Source organism: Rattus norvegicus, chromosome 13 (genome assembly GCF_021556685.1).
Source record: "Rattus norvegicus strain SHRSP/BbbUtx chromosome 13, alternate assembly SHRSP_T2T, whole genome shotgun sequence".
Classification (NCBI taxonomy): domain Eukaryota; kingdom Metazoa; phylum Chordata; class Mammalia; order Rodentia; family Muridae; genus Rattus; species Rattus norvegicus.
Genome location: NC_141546.1, coordinates 97,647,617 through 97,668,378, shown reverse-complemented (window position 1 = coordinate 97,668,378; position 20,762 = coordinate 97,647,617). Strand labels below are relative to the sequence as shown.

Sequence of the window (20,762 nt, the reverse complement as noted above, 5' to 3'; positions counted from 1 at the left end):
GTTCTCTAAGCATCCATGGTGTCTGGGTGTTGTTCCTGACCTGGAGATCTGCCCGAATCTTACTTCCTCTCTTAGTTACATCTCACCTGCATGTACACATACATGCCACAGTGTACCTGATCCCCTGGATCTGGAGGGAGAGGCAGCTGTAAGCTGCTTCGTGGGTGCTGGGGACTGAGCCCACGTCCTCTGGAAGCCCAGTAAGTGCTCTTGATTTCTGAACCATCTCTCCACCATCACCACCACCCTCCACACACACCCTATAGCTCTTCATCCTCCTTTGGTTCAAAAGTCTTGGGCCTTCGCCGAGGCCCCCGGGGGGTAGGTGTACTGTTTTGAGATGGAGCACAGCCTGGCTCTTCTGTGACACTTCCTGGCCACTAAGTCCAGCCAAGAAGCCCCCACCTTCCTTATCTTCCACAGAGCGGCACAGCGAGACTGGGCAAGATGAGATTTCAAGAGGAAGCGCACAGAGGAGGCACAGAGAGAACCCCAATGGGATGCACTTGTGTTTATTAGCATTAGCTGAACCTAAATAGCCAGAGGATCACAGCAGAGCCTGCTTGTCCTCTGCCAGACACAGGCAGCAGGAGAGAGGAATGAGCTGCTAAAGCAAGCTGGCTGAAACATGCTAGATTTCCCGTGGCCAAACACTGAGATCAAAGGATGGGTGAGAGGAAGCCCGGGGTCATTTATGACCCCAGGTAGAAAGGATGTCAGGGGGGATTCCAGGCAGGTGTGCACACTAGCACATGCCATAAGCCAGGTGCAGGGTCCTGCGGGCTGTGGTCTCTCCTCAAAAATTCAGCCACAGACCAGACTCATGCTTCTTCGGTAGACAGCAAGATTTCCCAGGGTGAGAAAGACCACACACGCTGGAATCGAGCTCTGCCCGACCCACCTCCAGGCAGCCTTCCAGCAGACCCAGACTTAGCAGCAGCAGCAGCAGCAGTATACGATCAGCGAAGCATTCTCCTTTCTCAGGTCTCATCGGCCAAGCTGACCAAGAAGTCATGGGTGACTTCTGCCTGGGGACTTCCGTGTGGCCTGACTCTGCTTCCTCTTGCCCTGGGGGCCTGGGGACCACATTCTGCTTTTTTTCTTGGTACTAGGCCTTTGAAATGTTTTCTTGCTGCTTGGGGGAGAAGCTGGCTTCTTGGGGGAGCCCCTCTGAGGTGCAGCCCGGTCTGAGCTAGAAGCTAAGGTCGAAGTGGATGGTTTTCCAGCTGCTTTCTGCGATTCCTCCTTCATCGAGTCCAAGACTGTGGCTGGAAGGGAAGCAGTTTTTTGGTGAGAAAGCGATAACCCAGGAAGAAGCTATAAAAGGAGCTCTAAGGAACCTCACAGCTTTTCTAAAAGACAGGGTCTGACTTAGTTCTCTGTGCTGGCCTCCAACTCTGGCTCAAGCAATCCTCTTGCCTCAGCCTCCTGAAGAGCTGGTACTGTAAGGGCCGCCACACCCAGCTTGCTATAAGGGAGCTGTGATATCAATTGTTCGCATTGACATTGTTTTGATACCCCTATCTGACCTGAGTGATGCCTTTCTTTGTGGATTGGGGTCACTCCAGAGATAAGTGGTTCTGGGGTGTCTGCCTAAGATTGCATCCTTCCTCTTAAAAGTCTTCCATGACTCCATGTTTTATCGTGAAGAAGAATTTCGCACATCACAATCCCTCACAGTACCCTATATAGCCTCTCAACCAGAACCTCACAACTGACTTATCTCTCTATGTCCCCCTCCCATTTGACTTCAAATTTGCATAGGTCAGAGATGTATCCCCAGGCATAGCACAGAACCTCCCACAAGTAAATATGAGTGCTTGTCACCAAATGAACAAACACATAAACAACTGCATGCATGGATGGATGGATGGACAGACAGATGCATGGATGGATGGATGCATGCATGGATGGATGGATGCATGCATGCATGCATGGATGATGCATGGATGGATGCATGGATGCCTGGGTGCACAGGTGGATGCATGCATGAGTGGATGCATGAATGGATGCACTCATGGAAGCATGCATGACTAGGGAACAACAGATCATGATAGAAGCAGCAGGCATCTCACTAATTCTGGTCTGCAGAGAAGATGTATACACTGAACTACAAGTTAATAATCCTCATAACCCTTTAGAGAGAAATTATGACCCTTGGAGCTCAAGGCAGCTCAGCCATTAAGAGCACTGTCTGCTCTTGCTGAAAATCCAGGATCAGTTCCTCGTACCTACACAGTGGCTCACAACTACCGGGAACTTCAGTTACAGGACATCTGAAGCCTCGTGCTGGGTTCTATAGGCTCCTGCACATGTGCAGTGCACATACGGAAATGCAGGCAAAACAACGAACACGCATATAATAAATATGACAAGAAGGAAACCAAGAGAGTCTGACCCTCCACCCAGGGGATTGCCACGTGTTTGCTTAGGATGTGACTAAGCCAAAACTCAGGAAGGGACTCACCTGCGCGTGGCCGGAACCGGATCTTCTTACTCTTGGCTCTCACCGGCACTGGCTTCAATTTGCACTTGCCTGGCGGGGCTCGCCTGTAAACATCAGCAGAGAGGGTGAGGTCACTAGATAGTGAAGACACAATCAGAAAATCAAGGTGGCCTCTGGGCGTGCATTTACAAGAACTGAGCTTGACCCTTTCTCGTCCATGGGGCTGGAGAGCTGTGGTAGGAATGTGCTCTGAGCTCAGATGGAGAGAAGAAAGGGCACCCAGTGCCATCAGGAGGCAGCGGAGAAAGAGGTCAGCACAGGTCTGGTGACAGGCACCACTGGGTCCACATAAGAGTAGCCCAGGACATCTTACAAAGCCTCAATTTGTACATCTGTGAAATGGGAAAAAATGGTTTCCAATGTCTCACAGGGAAATAGTGAAGGTTAACTGAGAGCAGTGTCCCTGACACACCATAGGGGATTGGTGAAGAATGGAGTTTTTTTTTTTTTAAATTATCAAGGTCCAGCAGACAGTAAGTGCTCGGCAGACAATGGGGATGATGGTGCTGCCAGTGGTGATGGTGGAGGTGGTGGTGATGATGGTGATAGTGGTGGTGGTGATGGTGATGATGGTGGTGGTGGTGATGGTGATGATGGTGATGATGGTGATAGTGGTGGTGATGATGGTGATGGTGGTGGTAGTAGTGGTGCTGGTGACAATGGTGATGATGGTGATGATGATGTGATAGTGGTGATGGTGATGATGGTGATGGTGATGATGATGATGGTGGTGGTGGTGATGGTGGTGGTGATGGTGATGGTGGTGGTGGTGGTGATGGTGGTGGTGATGGTGGTGGTGATGGTGATGGTGGTGGTGGTGGTGATGGTGGTGGTAGTGATGGTAATAATTGTTGCAATGGTAGTGGTGAATCGCTCTAAGAAAAATCCCTTCAAAAGGACAATGGAACAGAAGCTAAGCATGGCCCACCTCACCAGCTAGTATCCCCTTGCTGTTAAGGTGCATGTTCCGGTGTGCAACTCCTGAAACAAATGGGGCTTTGGGCACTGAACCAGAGCCTCCCAGCCAGTTTGCTCCAAATTCATTGCTTTGCTCCAGCCTTCTCTCTGATGTCACTCACTCTCACCCCATGAGGGTCAGTGGCTTAGTTTGCCTGACTTTAGTCTCCTTAACCATGGCTTGAGGCTTCTGTCTTCTCTCCTCTTGGTGTTCTGTCATCATGTGTGTGCATAAAGCCAGGCTTTGTGACCTGTAGCTACAAGCCCAGCACTCAGGAGGCCGAGGCAGGGGGACTACCTTGAGTTCCAGGCCAACTTACACTACAATATGAGAGCCCCCTCTCAAGAAGGCCAACGATGAAGTGCACAGCCAACCATGTCTGTTCGGTTTTGTTTGGTTTCTCAGGATGTTCTTAGGAAAGAAGGGGGTTAGATTATCCCTAACCAAACGTAATTATAAGGTAGCAAAGGAAAGGGAACCAGCTTCAGCCTGGAAACTATTAGTAGGAAGAGCAGAAGTCCTTCCCCAGGCACAGTCACCCCACCCATACAGCTCCAGGTCAGAGGACGAGCGCTGTGCACAGCACCAGACCACAGTGGAGGCTGCCCGGACAAGGTTCACACTGTGGCAGCCCACACGCTACTTCTCAGCAAGGCATCTAAGGCACAGTCTTAGGGACCAACTAGACCTCCCCCCCCCACGCAGGAACTTCTGAGGCCACACAGATGGAGAGCCCCACTCTTAGGTGAAGCTATGCTGGACCCTGAGCAATGGCTAGATCTATTCGTCACATATCCACTGAGCAGCGCCTCAAAGTCAGGACATAGCCTCAGAGGGGAGACTCCATCTGTCTATGCACTAATTCCTAAGAAAACGATGACACCAAATCTCACCTTGAGGGGTCGACAAACTTGTAAATAGATCCATGTGGTGCATAGGCGCTTGGGTAGGAGGTGGCCAGGAAATACAGCTCCCCTAAGGAGACAGGAGTCAGGAAGAGGAACAGTACATCAGAAGGGCTGAGACACAATGGACACACAATGAAATGAAACCACCAGCCCTAAAGTGTTGTGGTCATCACGGGTGAGCTCTGGATGCCTGACAGCCAACCCTGCACTGGGCTGCAGGCTTCTTGAGGGGAAAGTTCACCTTTGAACCTCCAAAGAGGTTCCAACCTCTCAGAATGAGGCCCAGTGGAGGCCGCTCCATACGCGTGCTGCTGGATGCAAAGGAGTATTCTCTATCTCCTCTCTTCTAGAAAATGTCACCTCGGCAAAGCTCCACCTGCTTCTCCAGCCATTCCACACAGGTGAGGCTGCAGCCCTCTGGCAGTCCCTTTGCTCTGTCCCTTCATCAATGTTTCCTCTCAGCATAGCTCTGTCACTTTCTTCCTGAGTGACTAGCTTGTTGATTTCCTTCTGACCATCCCCGCCCTTTCGGCCCTTCTTCTTGCACTCCTCCACACACCCCCATCCAAAACACCCCCAACCACACCCTCCAGAATCACATTTAGAAAAAGCCATGTTTCCTCCCAGCCCTTCGGGCTTGGGTTTCAGAAAGCAGCTTCATTACTCTCTGGTGGAAGAATCTACCTCACTTCCCCTAGCGGTTGTCTGTGCAGTGCATGGCTGTGGTGGAGGATGCACCTCAGCCCCAGTGTTACCTGGGTAATTCTAGGCATGAATCCTCATAATTCCATTTCCCATAGAATGTTCCTGAGAGGAGAGGAAAGGGAGCTGACTGGATTTCTTCAACCTCCTCAAGATAGGGTCCTGCGCAAAGTCACCCTGAGGCTCTGAGTGAAAAGAGCTAAACTCCAGGACTCTCCCACCCCTGACCTTCTATCTACAGAGAATCTCATTATCTGGGAGACACTCACAGATAATGGGTTTTGCTCTTGTTCAATCTCTGAGCTGTGCTATCCTAGGAGACCTCCCAGTCTACATAAACACCCATACAGTCGTTCACCCATAAGAGAGAGTCACCATGCTGCCAGGAAACATGGGATAACAATGTTGCGAGGGACTCATGAGGGAGGGAGGGAGGGAGGGAGGGAGGGAGGGAGGGAGGGAGGGAGGGAGGGAGGATACATACTTGTTCATGTGTGTTATATGCACATGTATACATCAGCATATAGAGGCCACAGGTTGACGTTGAGCGTCCCCTAGACTGTTCACCATTGTACTGGCTGGTTCTGTGTGTCAACTTGACACAAGCTGAAGTTATCACGGAGAAAGGAGCCTCCGTTGAGGAAATGCCTCCATGAAGCCCAGCTGTAAGGCATTTTCTCAACTAGTGATCAAGGGGAAAGGGCCCAGCCCATTATGGGTGGAGCCATGCCTGGGCTGGTGGTCCTGGGTTCTATAAGAAAGCAAGCTGAGCAAGCCAGGGGAGGCAAGCCAGTAAGAAACATCCCTCCATGGCCTCTGCATCAGCTCCTGCCTCCTGACCTGCCTGAGTTCCAATCCTGACTTCCTTTGGTGATGAACAGCAATGTGGAAGTGTAAGCTTCTTGGTCATGATGTTTGTGCAGGAGTAGACACCCTAAGACAGTCAGTCATCTTATGTTTGAAACAGGGTCTGGCTGGGCTGGCTGGCCGCTGAGCTCCAGCGTCCACCCTCCTCTTCCTTTCCAGCACAGAGATTACAGAGCACTAGCACACCCAGTTTTTACCTGAGTGTTGGGGAACTGAACTTGGGTCTTCATGCTTGCAGGGCAGGGCCTGACAAGTGAGCCATCCCTTCAGCCCTCTACTCGTCCTCATCCTCTGAGGTGTAAGTGCCTCAGCAGCTCTGTCAACCCGACAAAATGCTAGCAGGTTACACGGTATTCAGCTCACTCACAAGGCTTATGTGACTTCTTGTCAGCTCCATGGAAGACAGCAGTGAAGCTGCAGGTGTGACAGTTCTACAGCCTTAGGTGACAACTTGGCCCTCAGATCTGTGGAGAAGAGTGACTGCGTGTTTCTCTGCAGTGTGGGCATCTTAGATTCTGCAGAGTCTGCTACCCAGGGAAGCAGGCATTGCAGACGCTATGGCTTCACATCCTGTATAAGATGTGTTTATAACTGTTCTGAGAAAGGACACATCCTTCTCTGGATGCAACTGTACTATCTGACTGGAAACACCAGACACCATCAGATAAATGAGCTGCCTTCTATCAGTCCCCTGAACCCAGGCCACTCTGACAGGAACCTTCTAAAGCACACACGAGCTCCAAAGTGGGAAGCAGGGGCTATCTAACTGTGTGCGTGCTTGCTTTACCTGACTGCTGCCTGTGTAATGTGTTGTGTTTCGAACACGCCACACATTTCCAGTTCTATATTTAGGAGGAAAACACAAAAGGTAAACTTTACCCGCAGCACACAGCTAACATTTTGAGTATCTGTTTTACATCTCACATGTTAACTTTGGGTATGTGAGAGGTGTGTGTGCCATGGCACATGCGTGGGGACTGGAGGACAGGCTGCAGGAAGCAGTTCTCTCCTTGGGTCCCTGGATGGAATTCAGGTTGTCAGGCCTAGTGGCACCTTACCAGCTGATCCATCTCACCATCCCCTTTAATATCTGTTTCAGGCAGAAAGACAGCTGAATGCAGCTGGACTGGCCACAGGTGTCCTCCTTAGACCAGCCCTTACTTAGGTCAGCTTGCACACCGGCCCAGGGATAGCTCCAGGCCAGCCATTCCCTTAGCCTCACCTCAGTCACAGCCCACATCAAGTTTAAGTGCTCCTTAGTCTAAAATGTGGCAAGTGCTAAAACAGTCTAGTTCCACTGAAAAGCACCTTACCCAAAGCTAGCAACTGATGCTTGCGTTCTCTGGAAGAGCCTCAGTGGAAAGAGTATGAAAAGGACCCATAGGGAGCCTGCTTTTACAGGAGAAAGTAGCTCATCTTGGAGCAGCTTCTCTGGCCTCAGGGCTGACCCAGGGCAAAGCCCCAGTACAGCCCCACTTCCCAGAGGACACTCGCTGTGTTTGCCAGAAGTGACTGTTTTCAAAAGCAGCCTGTTTTCCCCTCCTGACTGATGACTACAGCTCAGCAAACCTCCAAAGCGGAGGTTCTGTGCTGCAGAGAAGCACCTTTTGGGGGTTCCAGCAGAGAGCGCCCCCTCCCCCCGCGGGCAGATGAATGGCTTGCCCTGATCCATCCTCTCTTCCCTGGGCAGCTTCTTAGCAGCCTGTGGTTTCTCTACTTCTTTAAATGTTTGGATTCCCAATTTGCAACTCACATAGGCTTTTTCTATTTAAAATTCTTGAATTTTCTAAAAGGCCCTGTGAGGCTGGCACTCCTGCTCAGGACTCACTGTACAGGCTGGGAAACCCCGTCTACCCTCCTTCCCAACTGCGCCCGCACTAAGAAAACCTCCCCTCCCCGTTTCCGGCAACCCACCCAAGAATGCTCGCCCAGGGGCTCAGGGTTTGGCCGTGTATGGACACCATCCTAGCTCCTAGCTGGCACATCGTCATCGTCACTCCTCACCTCAGCTCTATAAACCCCCCTTGCTTTAGCCTGGATGCGTGACGTCACTGGCCTCCACCTGTGAGACTGGTGAACCCACCCGAGAGCTGCCTCCTAATAGACCTGCCTTTACCTACTTTATATCTGGTCTGTATCTCCATCACGGAAGGAGAGAAAATACACATCAACCCCTGCTGCTGTAGAATGCTCCTGAGAGGAGAGGAAAGGGAGCTGACTAGATTTCTTTCAACTTCCTCAAGATAGGGTCCTGTGCAGCCACCCTGAGGCTCTGAGTGAAAAGAGCTAAACTCCAGGACTCTCCCACCCCTGACCTTCTATCTACAGAGAATCACAGGTATCTGGAAGATACTCACAGATAATGGACTTTGCTCCTGTTCAATCTCTCTGTATCTATACTTATCTACCTCTCTCTCTCTCTCTCTCTCTCTCTCTCTCTCTCTCTCTCTCTCTCTGTGTGTGTGTGTGTGTGTGTGTGTGTGTGTGCGTGTGTGTGTGTGTGCACACACATGCCTATTGTGTATTGAGATAAGGTCTCACAGACTCCCCCTAAGCCAAGGACAACCATGAATTTCTGAATTCTCCTGCCTCCACTCCTAAATAAATACTGGTACCACAGGTCTGGACCCAGGGCCTCAGGCACTCCAGCAACTGAGTTACATCCCCAGCCTATGACATCATCTTACTGCCTTTTTACCACATAAGCATGACTAGATGAAAAGATCCTGCGCATACTTAGGGAAACAGAATGGAATTTCCTTAAAACTTGAACCTTTAACCTTTCAAAATGATTTGAAATTTCAACCTTTCAAAATGAAACATTAACTAATGGAATGCTGAAACCAAGGATGAAATCTCTGGGGGCTGGAGAGGTGGCTCAGTGGTTAAGGGCACTGACTGCTCTTCCAGAGGTCCTGAGTTCAATTCCCAGCAACCACATGGTGGTTCACAACCATCTGTAATGGGACCCGATGCCCTCTTCTGATATGTCTGAAGATAGTGACGGTGTACTCACATACATTAAATAAATAAACCTTTAAGAAAAGAATCCTCTGGTATATATTATTAGGAGCATACGTGTTCATTAGACATGAGTACAAACCTTGGCTTCAATGTGATGCCCTTAGCATGCACATGGTGTCTTCTGTAAAATAACCATATGCCTTGCTACCTAACACACACACACACACGCACACACATACACACCTTTTACATCCAGGTCTTTCCTTACAAACTCTTGGCAGAGTCAGGTGGACCTTAACACAATCAGTGACCACACATCTCCTCCTAGACAGCCCAAGAGGATAAGAATGGGGTGCACACTTAGTCTGACCCGACCGGGGCCTTGGCCACACTCTCCTAATTATCTCAGACTAAAAGCAGCTGAGGGGGAGGGCGTGGACCTCTCTGAAGTCAGAGATGAGCTCACAGACCTTGAAGTGTCCCTCACAAGGAGCTGTAGTTTTCACCATGACAGGGGTGTGGGCGTGGGTGTGTTGGGGTGTGGTTGGGGGAATCAGTGAAAATAGTGACCGCATCTCCTGGGCACTCTGGTCACTCACTCTGGAAACTGACTCAAGGACCGCCATGAGAGAAGCGACAGCGACTGTTTAAATGACAAGAGATACATTGCAGCTGATACGCGTTTACAGAGAGCAATCAAACAGCAGGAGTTACCGGCTTCATCTTCTGCGAAGGAGATGATGAACTTGCTGTACGCGCTGATCAGCCCCGGGAAGGCGCAGGACGAGTTTCCCAGACAGATGTCTCGCTTTGACCATTTCTGGGTTTTCCTATCTTCCTGCAAAGCCATAAGTCGACTAGATGAAAAGTAAAACTTTATGTTGTAGGCGTCCGTATTTCCACTCCATGGTTTATGTCCCCTCCTAGAATCAAGGATCCTCGAGTACTAGCGCTAAGCATGCTGAAGCACACCTCTGAGAGGCAGGAGAATCACCATGAGTTTGAAACCGTTCTGTTCTGAAGAGTGAGTGCAGGTCTTCTAGAAATATCAAAACCCTCCCTCAAAAACAAAAAGAACAAAAAAGCAGGGGCTGGAGAGACGGCTCAGCGGTTAAGAGCACTGACTGCTCTTCCAGAGGTCCTGAGTTCAATTCCCAGCAGCCACACGGTGACTCACAGTCATCTATGATGGAATCCGATGCCCTCTTCTGGTGTGTCTGAAGACAGTGACAGTGTACTCACATACATAAAATAAATAAATCTTAAAAACAAAAAATGAACAAATAAGTAAATACTTTCTTACCCACTCATGAAGTCCCCGAAGATGTAGAGGCCATTGAGATTGGGGGATTCACACCCACGGTAGACATAACCTCCAGTGACTGACTTTCCCACCCCATGGCCATAGGCATAGATGGGCAGAATGTCGTCTGTCAGGACCAAGGGAAAAAAAGGAGTAAATATCACGGCGTGAGTGGATAGTTCTAAGGAATCAGAAGTGGACTTCTCAACGCAACTGTCTCGTTTAGCTTCTGGTCTTTAGTAAGACTGGCAATGAAATCCTTTTCTCAGCAGACCAACTGTGGACGCAAGCTTCCCGTTAGACTGATATCTCGACCCCAGTTCCCCTCCCCAACACCTGGTTCCCCGCTTAGGCTCCTGGGGCAGATAGACCAGAAGTCTTGAGACACCAGTGGAGACAGAAGGATCAGCAGGCATGAAGCCAGCCTGGGTTACGTGAGAGCCTGTCTCAAAAGGAGGGTCAGGAGGAGGAAGACAAAAGGGTGGTGACCATTGGTCCCTAACTCTGCAGCGGGGTTGCTCTCCAACACCGCCTGATTGTTGATTTTGAGGTACCCCCTTCCTTCCTCCTGTGTATGGAGGATACTGTTTTAGCAGAACGTTCTAACCGGGAGACTATTTTTAAAGACCATGTAGCCACCAAGTTTGCTCTTAAAATAGCATGTCTAAAAGCCACTCAAGTAACTTATTTAAAGTACTAGTTAGTTCCTGCAGCCCAGCTCACCCAAAATGTAAATGCATTATGGCTGGTATACACCATATGAATCGAATGCACTTTTTCTAAGTATTGCATCCAGTGTGTGTGAGAGCATTTGCAGTGAAGACAGCCTTCAGGAGCTGGTTCGGCACATCTCACCGGCCCCAAATCAGATCCAGTGATCTGAGCAAAGGAAATTTCTAGAGAGAAGGGTTTTGTGCAAACAGAAAGGGGTTACCAGCACGAAGTTGGCTGAGACTGGAAGATCAGGGGTTCAAGGTCAAAGTCAATCTAGGTTTATTCAGACCCCATCTCCAGGAGAAGAAACAAAGGCAAGCTTCACAATAGCATTCAAAGTTCCTGTCTTTGAAGGGCAGATGCAGAGAGATAGAAAGGTAGGAAAACTATTGATCTGAGAGATAGAAAGGTAGGAAAATTACTGATCTGCTACCCTTAGGGAGCTGCTCCATGACCCTTGCAGGGTGTGCTGCAGGCCTTGAACTCCCTGTGGAGCCCAGGCTGGCTCTGAATTCACAATCCTCCAGTCTCTACCTCCAGAACCGGGATTCTAGGCAAGTACTACTGATTAGCAGGGATTGACTTTCGAACAAGTACCATCAAAGTGCCTCTGGTGTGACTGACTGGGGCAGCAGAGAGGTACTCTCTCATAATCCAACAATCCACCATGGAAACAACCCTCAGAATATTCAGGTTGTCTCCCCCTACGACTCCTGCCAACCTAGTCAACTCATTCAGAGACCAACCAGCCAGTGTCCTACTTACCCAAGGAAGCATTATGACAAAGGTTTTTGTCATAACATTCAAACCCTTCCTTTGCCCTCCAGCCGTAGTTCCCGCCTTTAACGATCAGATCAACTTCTTCGAACTTGTTCTGGCCCACATCCCCACAGAATATCCGACCTCGGCCCTGGCGTGTGACGGGGTCTCCTCGGTCCACAGCACAGCGCCACATGTTTCTGACCCCGTAGGCATAGACGGCAGGGTGGGCCCCAGGCTCAGATACAAAGGGATTGTCCAGGGGCACTCGGTACCGCTGGGCAGACATGCCTGCCCCATTCACATCAATCCTTAACACTTTCCCCAGCAGAGAACTTCTGAAAGACAAGGAGCCAAGAAGGAGGCCGAGTGAGCAAGGACACAAGTAAGGAAGGCAAAAGGTCAGAGGAGAGAACGGGGGGGGGGGGGGGGGGGGGGGGCGCTGAGAGCTGACCAATCTCAGGAGAGCGCTGATGCATCTCAGGAGAGCGCTAGGAACCCCACTGGGGAGAGAGACCCACTGAGAGACTTCTAGGAACCCCACGGGGGAGAGAAACCCTCTCGGGAGACTTCTAGGAACCCCACAGGCAGGCGAGAGTGACCCGCCTTTTTCTTTTAAATATATAAGAAGGGTTTAAGACTCCTTCAACTCTGGCTCCAGGAGCTCTACCGGAGAACGTGACTTGATCCCGTACCACGTGACCCTTAGTAATTTGAAACTTCGGCTTTCTGTTTTAACGGGTGGGTGTTCTCCAATTTGGCCTAATATTGTAAACCTGAAAATAAATAATTTTTTTTTCCCCAGAGAGCAGTGTGTTTTTTCAGAGAGGCTCTTCCGAGGAGTTTGAGTGCTGGGCCGTGATATCGTATCGCTCTGCCAGTGTGATGCTGCATTTAATGGGCAGTCATGTACGTGGTTCGTACCGAAACCCCTGGATGACAGCATTCAGCAGATACTAGCTCAGTGGGATTGACATTAGTATGTCACTCCTAGGTCTAGTGGGAGCAAGCGCTCCCTGAGTGTAAAGGGCAGGACACAGCGACCCTGACAGGCAGCACAGATGGCACCGGTGGGCTCTGATGCCAGTGTCCAAGTGCCAGGTTCTGTCTTTTTCATGGCAGGAAAAGGGAAACCATAACCCCTACATAGGAATCTTCCTTCCATACATGTTTTCAGTAGGCCTAGTACTAATGATATAACAATTAAAACGGATTAAAATCCCCTTACCCCTTAAGCATGTCATACATTCTCAAGAAGCAGTCACTGTCAACACCATGGGCCCTCGACATATCTCAGCTCTTATTATCTGACTTCTCCTGTGTCTCTGGGCCGAGCACGGAGCCTGAGGTGTTCTGAGATGTAAGCCAGTTTAGATGGTGGTTGTCCTAGAGTGTCCTGCTACATACATTTAATTTTAAAATTATTTTCTACACAGCACTATAATGGCTATATTAGGTATGTATGTATGTATGTATGTATGTATGTATGTATTTATTTATTTATTTATTTATTTATTTATCTATTTCTTGAGGCAGGGTCTCACTCTGTAGCTCTGGCCGTCCTGGAACTTACTATGTAGACCAGGCTCACCTCAAACTCAGAGATTCACCTGCCCCTGCCTCCCAAGTCCTGGGGTGAAAGGCCTGCACCACCATGTCCGGGGACACTAAGCGTTATATTAGTTAGCACAGTGCTCTGTATGAATCACTGATAGGGAGGTAATCCAAAGTCTCCTCTCACTGGCTGCAGTGGAAGGGATTAGATCTTCCAAGTTTGACTCTATGTAAAGGAACAGTGTACCAGGGGTGCACCTGAAAGGAATGGGGGTACAGCCCCCATACAGCTTACTTGTTCTGAGCATTTCCAAACTTGCCAAAGGGATCCCCAGCCTGCCCTCCATCCCCAGTGAATATGTAAAGATAGCCGTCCAGGCCAAAGAGAAGCTGTCCACCATTGTGGTTTGAGGCTGGTTCATCTATCTCCAAGATGACCCTGGAAGAGAAAAGGAAACTGTACATTAGGCTTTAGCCTGACTGAGAAGAACCCAGAAGTTGGTTGGTCCAAGTCACCAAGTTCTGCAAGGAAAGCCTGGCCTGGCTTCAGTCTCCAAGGACCACAAAGTAGGGGGCTTTGGGGCACTGAGGGGCCCCATGTTTCCTGGTGCAATTCTTCTTTGTACTGGGGATCAAACCCAGTGCCTCCTCTGCATGTACCACATAAGCAACCTACCTCTGAGCCACTGTGGATCTTTCTACACTGAGATAGGGCCACGGTAACAGCCACCCCTCTCTAGGGTTTGCCTTTTCTCTCTGCCCCACCAGAACCCTCCATTCCTTCCTACAAATGTAGCAGGTCATTCTGCTCCTTCCAGTCCTTCAGCTTCTCTATGGTGGTGTGGAGGGCTGAATAAAATGGCCTCCTTAGCCCCATAGGGGAGTGGCACTATCAGGAGGTGTGGCTTTGTGCAGGAGGTGTGGCTTTGTCAGAGGAAGTGTGTGACTGGAGGTCTCAGAAGCTCAAGTCTGGTCAGTGTGTCTCAGTTTTCCTTCCTGTCCCCTGAGGATCCAGATGTAGAACTCTCAGCGCCTCCTCAGCACTGTGTCTGCTGCACACGGCTGTGTTTTCTGTCATGACGATAATGGACTGAACCTCTGAAACTGTAAGTCAGCCCCAGTTAAATGTCGCCCTTTATAGGAGTTGGCATGGTCATGGCGTCAGTTCACAGCAATAGAAACCCTAAAGACAGAGAGGGAAAGAGCTGAGGCAGGAAGAACAAAGGGGAGAAGGCAGAGTGAGGGCAAGACAAAGCATGGTCTTGCAGCCAGCTAGAACGAGTACCTCATCTGTCCTGGCAAGCGACTTGACACCTTCTAGAGTCACCCAGGTGGGAAGTCTCAAGTGGGGGATTGTGTCCTCAGATTGTCACATGGGCGTGTCTGAGGGGACCATCAAGATGGTTAACTGATGGAAGACACAAGCCACTGTGGGCATCCCATCCTAAGACCGCTGGTCCTGGGCCGCGCAAGGAAGCTTGCCAAGTGGACTCTGGCTACCAACCAGCCTCCTCTGTTGCTCCTGCTGTATTTATGCCTGTGAGATGAGTTCCCCAGCTGGAGGTAATGCCATTGTAAGCAGGCCCACCTTCAAGTTCGATTTGGGGTCCTGTCCTGCCTTCTCTCAGTGACTGACTGTGGCCGAGAAGTATAAGCCAGATAAATCCACCTTTCCTCTACCTTGCCACAGCAACAGAATGAAACCAGAGCATCAACTAGCCATGCCTTGGAAATCTCACACTGAAGGTAGAGGGTCAGGTATCTAGTGGCCACACAATTAATTAGAGACCGCTGCTGTATTTAATACGTTCTCTATAATCAATCTAAAATCCCTTTTGGCTGCCAGCCCTGCCTTCTCCTTTGTAAACAAAAGCAAGCATGGCTCTAACTAGGTTAGGTAAGGTGAGGGCTATAAAGAAGCTTCACTCTAAAGTTACCCACGTTTTCCTCATTCATCAGCAGTGATTTTCCGTAACATTTTTATGTGTGTTATTTTTTTCCTGTGCACCAAGCTGTACGCAGTACCAGCAGCTGCCAGAAGGGGGAAGACATATCCTTAGAACGGGAATTACAGAGGGTTGTGGTGCCGGGGATTGAACACAGGTCCTCTGCACGAGCAACCACAGCCCTAAGCAGCATCTGTCCAGCTTGTTTTCTTAAGATTTTAATCTAGCACTCGAAGACCAGGCCCAGTTCTTTGCTACCACCCCAAAAATGGAGGGGCATCATTTGGGAGCGTAGTTTCGGTTCTCATGAGATTGTCTCACCTCTCTGATTTGGGGTCCGCTTTGTTAGGGTCAGACAGGGAAACCTTCATCTGACTGATCCGGATTTTCTCCACCTTCCTCTTGCCCAGGCATGAATAATAAATATAGAACTTGCGGTTGTGGCGGAATTTGGGGTGAAAAGCCAGGCCCAAGAAGCCTCTTTCATCCCCGATCCACGGTGTGGTCAGCACCATGCTCTTGAGATCCAGAAAGGGCTGTTCCAGGCGGCTCCCATCAGGGAGGTAGACCCACACCACTCCTACCTGCTCAGCAACAAAGAAGCGGTGGGTGCCGTCCCCAGCATGGACCATGGACACGGGGTTCCTCAACCCATTGGCCACCTCAGCCAGGCAGAGCTGCAGGCAGCCCTGGTGGTCCTCAGCCACCACTCCCAGGTTGCGGTTGAGTTGATCGTTCCTCAGGACATTGGGGAAGCAGTAGTCCTCATCAGGAAGGTTGAGGAGGTGGCAGAAGCGAGCGCCATCTTTTCCATGGGACTCCTGGAGGCCGCGGTCGTTGGTTAGCAAGGAGATGGCAGAGTGGCAGTTGTGGTGGAAGGCAGAGCAGTAGTCAGAGCAGAGGCCCGGAAGGTTCCGGAGTGGTGTCTGGGGGTTCTCGGCATCGTAGAGGTGGGCTGCATAGGGAGAGCACTCCTGGAAAAAGAATGGGAGGCTTGATCTCAATAGGAGCAAGCAGAGAAAAGGGAGAAGCGGTGTAGTAGGGTGTCAGCATCCCGAAAGCTTGCGTACAAATGGCTGTTCATCATTCCTCTGGAACCCAAATTTCTGATACAGTTAATGCACCTGGAGAGGAAACCCTCGCATAAAATGTGTGCTAGCCTGGGTTAAGTTGTATGTAATAGTGGGTTTCATCATGACGTTTTATGTCCCATTTTATCATAACTCACCACAACATCTCTCCTGTCCCCTTCCCATTCTCACCGATCTTCTTTACAACAAGCACCCTATCTATTGTCCTCGTGCGTGTGTATATACGTGCATGCGGGTGCGTGCCTGCGTGCATGTGTGCGTGCGTGTGTCTGTGCATGTGTGAAACCCAATGAGTTTTTATCTGATCTGTTTACAGAATGAGTGAGGGTTTGTTTACGGTGGGGGGAGGCACCTTATTTGTGGTTACACCACTGAAGAAAATGTCTCACCCTCCATGATCAACCATGACCTAGATATAAATTCTGAGGGGTGGGGTCCTATGGGCCCCTCCCCCTTCCGTGACAGGCTGTTAGATCTTGTGCAAACATAGCAGCTGTCAAGAGCTTCGTTCTTGACGCCTATGATTATGTTCAATGGTGGATGGATTTTTATTAAAGATTTCTCTTTATGTATGTGTATGTGTGAGTGCCTATATGAGTTTATGTGCACCATGTGTGCGCAGGCATCTGCAGAGGCCAAAGGAGGGCATCAGAGCTATAGATGGTTGTGAGCCACCATGCGGGTGCTAGGAACAGAACCCTGGTCCTCTAGGAGAGCAGCAAATGCTCTTAACCACTGAAGCATCTCTCCATCCCTGGGAGAATATTTCTTAAGAACAATGGTATCCCATTCTCCAATCCTTCCTTTTCTCAAGGTGAAACAACATGATACAAGTTCCTTGTCTATTAAACCTAGATACCTAGTGTTAGTAGTTCGTACTCTATCTTCCTTCATGATTAAAACAATTAACAATTCAAGTGCATATAATCGGAATGGTTGTTTGATGTGTCTCTCCCAGAGGTTAAGATGCTTATAGTAATTTCTTCATATATTAGAAGTTTGTGTTTGATATAAGCAAGGCACTGTGCTGGAAGCTATGTGTTTCTCTTTCAATTCTAGCTTTTCAGTAATGAGACAGTCCTATATGGAAGTGTATAAGGACTAAATGTCCAAAGGAGTGTCTGTTATTTGACCTCCTAGACTGTAGCAATTTCAGGAGACAGCAGAATTCTATAGGGTGATCCTCAACCCCCAGCAGTGATGACAGACAGAGGTGATTGGGACGTCAAAATTTAAAAGGGCAGTTGGTTTGAATGAGAATGGCCCCTAGTGGCTCATTCATAATTTTGAGAATTTGGTCCCTAATTGGTAGGACTGTTCAGGAAGTAATGTGTCTTGTTGGAGGAGGGATGTCACTGGGTTTGGGCTGTGGGGTTTCAAAAGTCTCATACACGTCCCATGCTCTCTCTTTGCCTCATGATTGTAGATCAAGCTCTCAGCTGCTCCTTCACTCCAGCACCATGGACTCTCACCCTCTGAAACCATAATCCACATAAAATGCTTAAAAAATAAAAAACAAGTTGCCTTTGTCATCTCAGTGTTTTATCACATTGACAGAAAAGTAACCGACATCAGATTTAGAGGAGAGAATCTGGAGCAGTAGGGTAGAGATGAGTCTGTCAGCCAAGTACCCCAGATCACTGACAGCTCTCATGGCCAAGTAGCCTGTGTGACTGGAGCCACTCATAGAGGGACCAGCAGCACCCCGTGTATATTAGAGTTCCACTGTTCTTTCCCCTGGCTGGACACTATAGAGCAAGGTAAATAAACAAAGAAGGCCAGAAATGCACAGCGCCTCCCTTCGGACTGCCTGGTTCAACGAAGGCTACATGTCAGAGGAGCTGGTACAAAGCAAGAGGACCCACTCACTTGAGTGTCAGGTCACCTGGTCCATCCACTGGAGAGCGGAATAAAGGGGTGTGGAGGTGAAACAAGGAAATGCCTGTGAGCGAAAGCTGGCTGTGGAAATAGAGCCGTCATCCTGGCACAGCCTCAGGCAGCTGTTTAGAGCTTGCAAAGTTGTTTTGACTCAGCTCCAGCACCAGACCAGTGTTTCTCCATGGGGAAGAGACTCGGAACCAGAAGCGGCTCTACCGTGTGACCACTGTACCTCTCCCGTGGGCAGGCCACACAAGCAGCTGTGGGCAAAGTGCACACTCGAGTTTTCAAGGAGTTCCCACTTCCCAGAGTTCAGAAAAGCACTACGGAATTGGGCCAGACACGGTGCTGGATTTTTACCCTGGAGCCCACATATGATTCTAGATGGGTGGGGGTCGCGACAGTCTGCAGCAGCTCTGTCAGGAATAGACTACGCACGGTGCTGGGATATGGCCTCATTTGTTTTAACAAATAGTTGGGTTTATTATTCTTCAAGTCTGTAAAAACAAGGCAACAGCTAAATGTGACTTTCTGGATCCGAGAAGAGATGGGGAAAGGAGCAAGATTTTTCAGTAGAAGACATCGCAGAAATAAAGCTTCCATGCTACTCAGAAAAGCTCCCATTTTGAGGCCGAGGAGATGGCTCAGACACTAATGTGCTTGTTTGCAGGCGTGGGGACCTGCATTTGGATCCCAGCCTGGCACTTGGATCCCAGCCAGTGCCACAGCTCCAGGCCAGAGACAGGGAAACTCTGGAGCTCACAGGACAGCCATCCTACCAGAATCAAGGGGATCCAAGTTTTATAAGCCCTGTCCCAAACAAGGGAAAGAGGGATAGAAGACACCTAACACTGACCTCCAGCCAATTACACACTCACGTGCACACCCGCACATGCACGCATGCATGCATGCATGCATGCACGCACGCACAGGCACCCCTTGCTCATTTCAAGAGTTAAATTTCCAGGAAACACCTGAGGGATGGTGCCCTGCCATGAGAACACAGGCCTGGGGCAATGCCACCCAGGTGTCTGTCCTCTATGTCATACTGCACTGATTCCTGCCCGGGCTGTCTGTGCCCACCCATAGAGCTGAGGAGAAGAGTATACTCGGAAACAGTGGCCATGGTGGGGAAAAGATACCCTGGGACAGCCACACAAGAGCACTAAAATGCCCCAGAAGAATTTCTGTCACATTGTTAGAGCACTGCTTTCTTGCAGAAGCTTCTCTCGTTGCACCGACTTTGCACAGATTGGTGTGCGTATGTGTGCATGTGTGTGCATGTGTGTGTCTGTGTGTGTGTTTGTGTATGTGTGCATGTGTGTGTCTGTGTGTGTTTGTGTCTGTGTGTGCATGTGCATGTACGTGTGCATGTGTGTGCACGCATGTGCCCAGGCACAGCCTATACCTTCCCATTTTCAAGCCCAGCTCAGCTAAGGTGATTCCTCCTGCAGTGTATTTTGGCGGCTGGTGAGCTGGGAGAGGAGAAACTCAAGGTCATTTCCTCCAGCAACTTGAGGCTCTGTATCCACCTCAGGAGTTCTGCAGACAGGACCCCAACCCCTGCCACCACCACTGTCACAACCGAAGCCCTCTTGGCAAAACACCCACTCGGGCAGGTGTTGCTAGTCCCCGCCTTGCATGATGCCTAAACGCCACAGGAATGCTGGGCCCAGCTCTCTGGTCTTTGTAGGCAGGACGGAGCAGCTGCATTGAGAACCCCATGAATACCTCTTTCAATCTTCACTGTCTGGAGAAAAACCCCAGAGGGAAGAGTATGGAGAACCAGGGTACACTCTTACCTCCAGTTCTCCAGGGAGGCGCCTGGTAGAAGCACTCTGCTCCAGGATCCAGCCTTTCAAACACCCTAAAGCCACAAATCACGTTTTGAAACTGGCCCCTCTCCTCAGACCCACCTGGCAAAGGATGTCTTTGATGTAACCTCCACACAGTTCGTGGCCCTTCAGGTCAAAGTAGTTCATGATGTCCCAGTACCTGGCAGCGATGCGGCGGTCTTTGCGCCGATCGCAGCAGCCAAAGGAGTCGTAGTCAGAGCAAAACTCCAGATGCAGAGGAGGACGGAAAGGTGGACCATAATCCAGGCACTGGGGGTGTCCCTGCAGCAGGCCCACCCAGCCCAACAAGAATGTGAGGCCCAGGCAGAAAATGCCAGGAGAGAGCCATTGGGCCGGACGACCAGAAACAGTGTGTGGGCTCCTATGTTTTCCCAGCATTTGGACCTTGGGGATTTTCTGCTGCTCCTTCCTGGGTTGGCCTGCCCAGTCTGCCCGACTCCCTCCCCCGCTCCCAATTTCTCTTCCTTCTTTCTCTCCCTCACATCCTGCCCCAAGTTCACTGAGGTGGTTCTGTCAGTGAAGTCCCTTCTGTGTGCTGGTGGCTAAGCATACCTAGTGACACCAGGGAGAGGTGTCCTTACCTGTCAGTCCTGCCTAAAAGCGAAACTGGCGCAAGTCTCAATACTAGTGCCCGGTGGTTGGGGACCACGGGTGCTTAGCCAAAAGGTGTGATGGCACCAATGACTGAGGTGCTATGATTCCTCAAGCTGCACAGAGTTCTTGCCGGGTTGGGGGCAGGCCAGGAAATTCCCACTT

General features: G+C 50.0%; 1 protein-coding gene across 1 annotated transcript; it reads right to left on the bottom strand.

Moving 5' to 3' along the window:
* Positions 1-496: 496 nt before the first annotated feature.
* Positions 497-20,436, bottom strand: Hhipl2 (HHIP like 2). The gene is made up of 9 exons (NM_001429605.1): positions 20,067-20,436; positions 15,503-16,155; positions 13,531-13,674; positions 11,688-12,019; positions 10,209-10,335; positions 9,620-9,762; positions 4,358-4,439; positions 2,468-2,550; positions 497-1,268 (listed from the first exon to the last, which is right to left on the bottom strand). The coding sequence occupies exons 1-9, from the start codon at positions 20,382-20,384 to the stop codon at positions 1,012-1,014; spliced, it is 2,139 nt and encodes a 712-aa protein (NP_001416534.1). The 5' UTR covers positions 20,385-20,436; the 3' UTR covers positions 497-1,011.
* Between the last annotated feature and the right edge of the window lie 326 nt (positions 20,437-20,762).

Coding starts and splice junctions, on each gene's coding strand:
- Hhipl2 (NM_001429605.1), bottom strand. CDS start 20,384: ATGCTGGGAAAACATAGGAGCCCACACACTGTTTCTGGTCGTCCGGCC. Junction 10,336..11,687: donor TTGTCATAATGCTTCCTTGG/GTAAGTAGGACA, acceptor TGGTCCTGACAG/ACGACATTCTGCCCATCTAT. Junction 4,440..9,619: donor CTTCGCAGAAGATGAAGCCG/GTAACTCCTGCT, acceptor CTGTCTCCTTAG/GGGAGCTGTATTTCCTGGCC.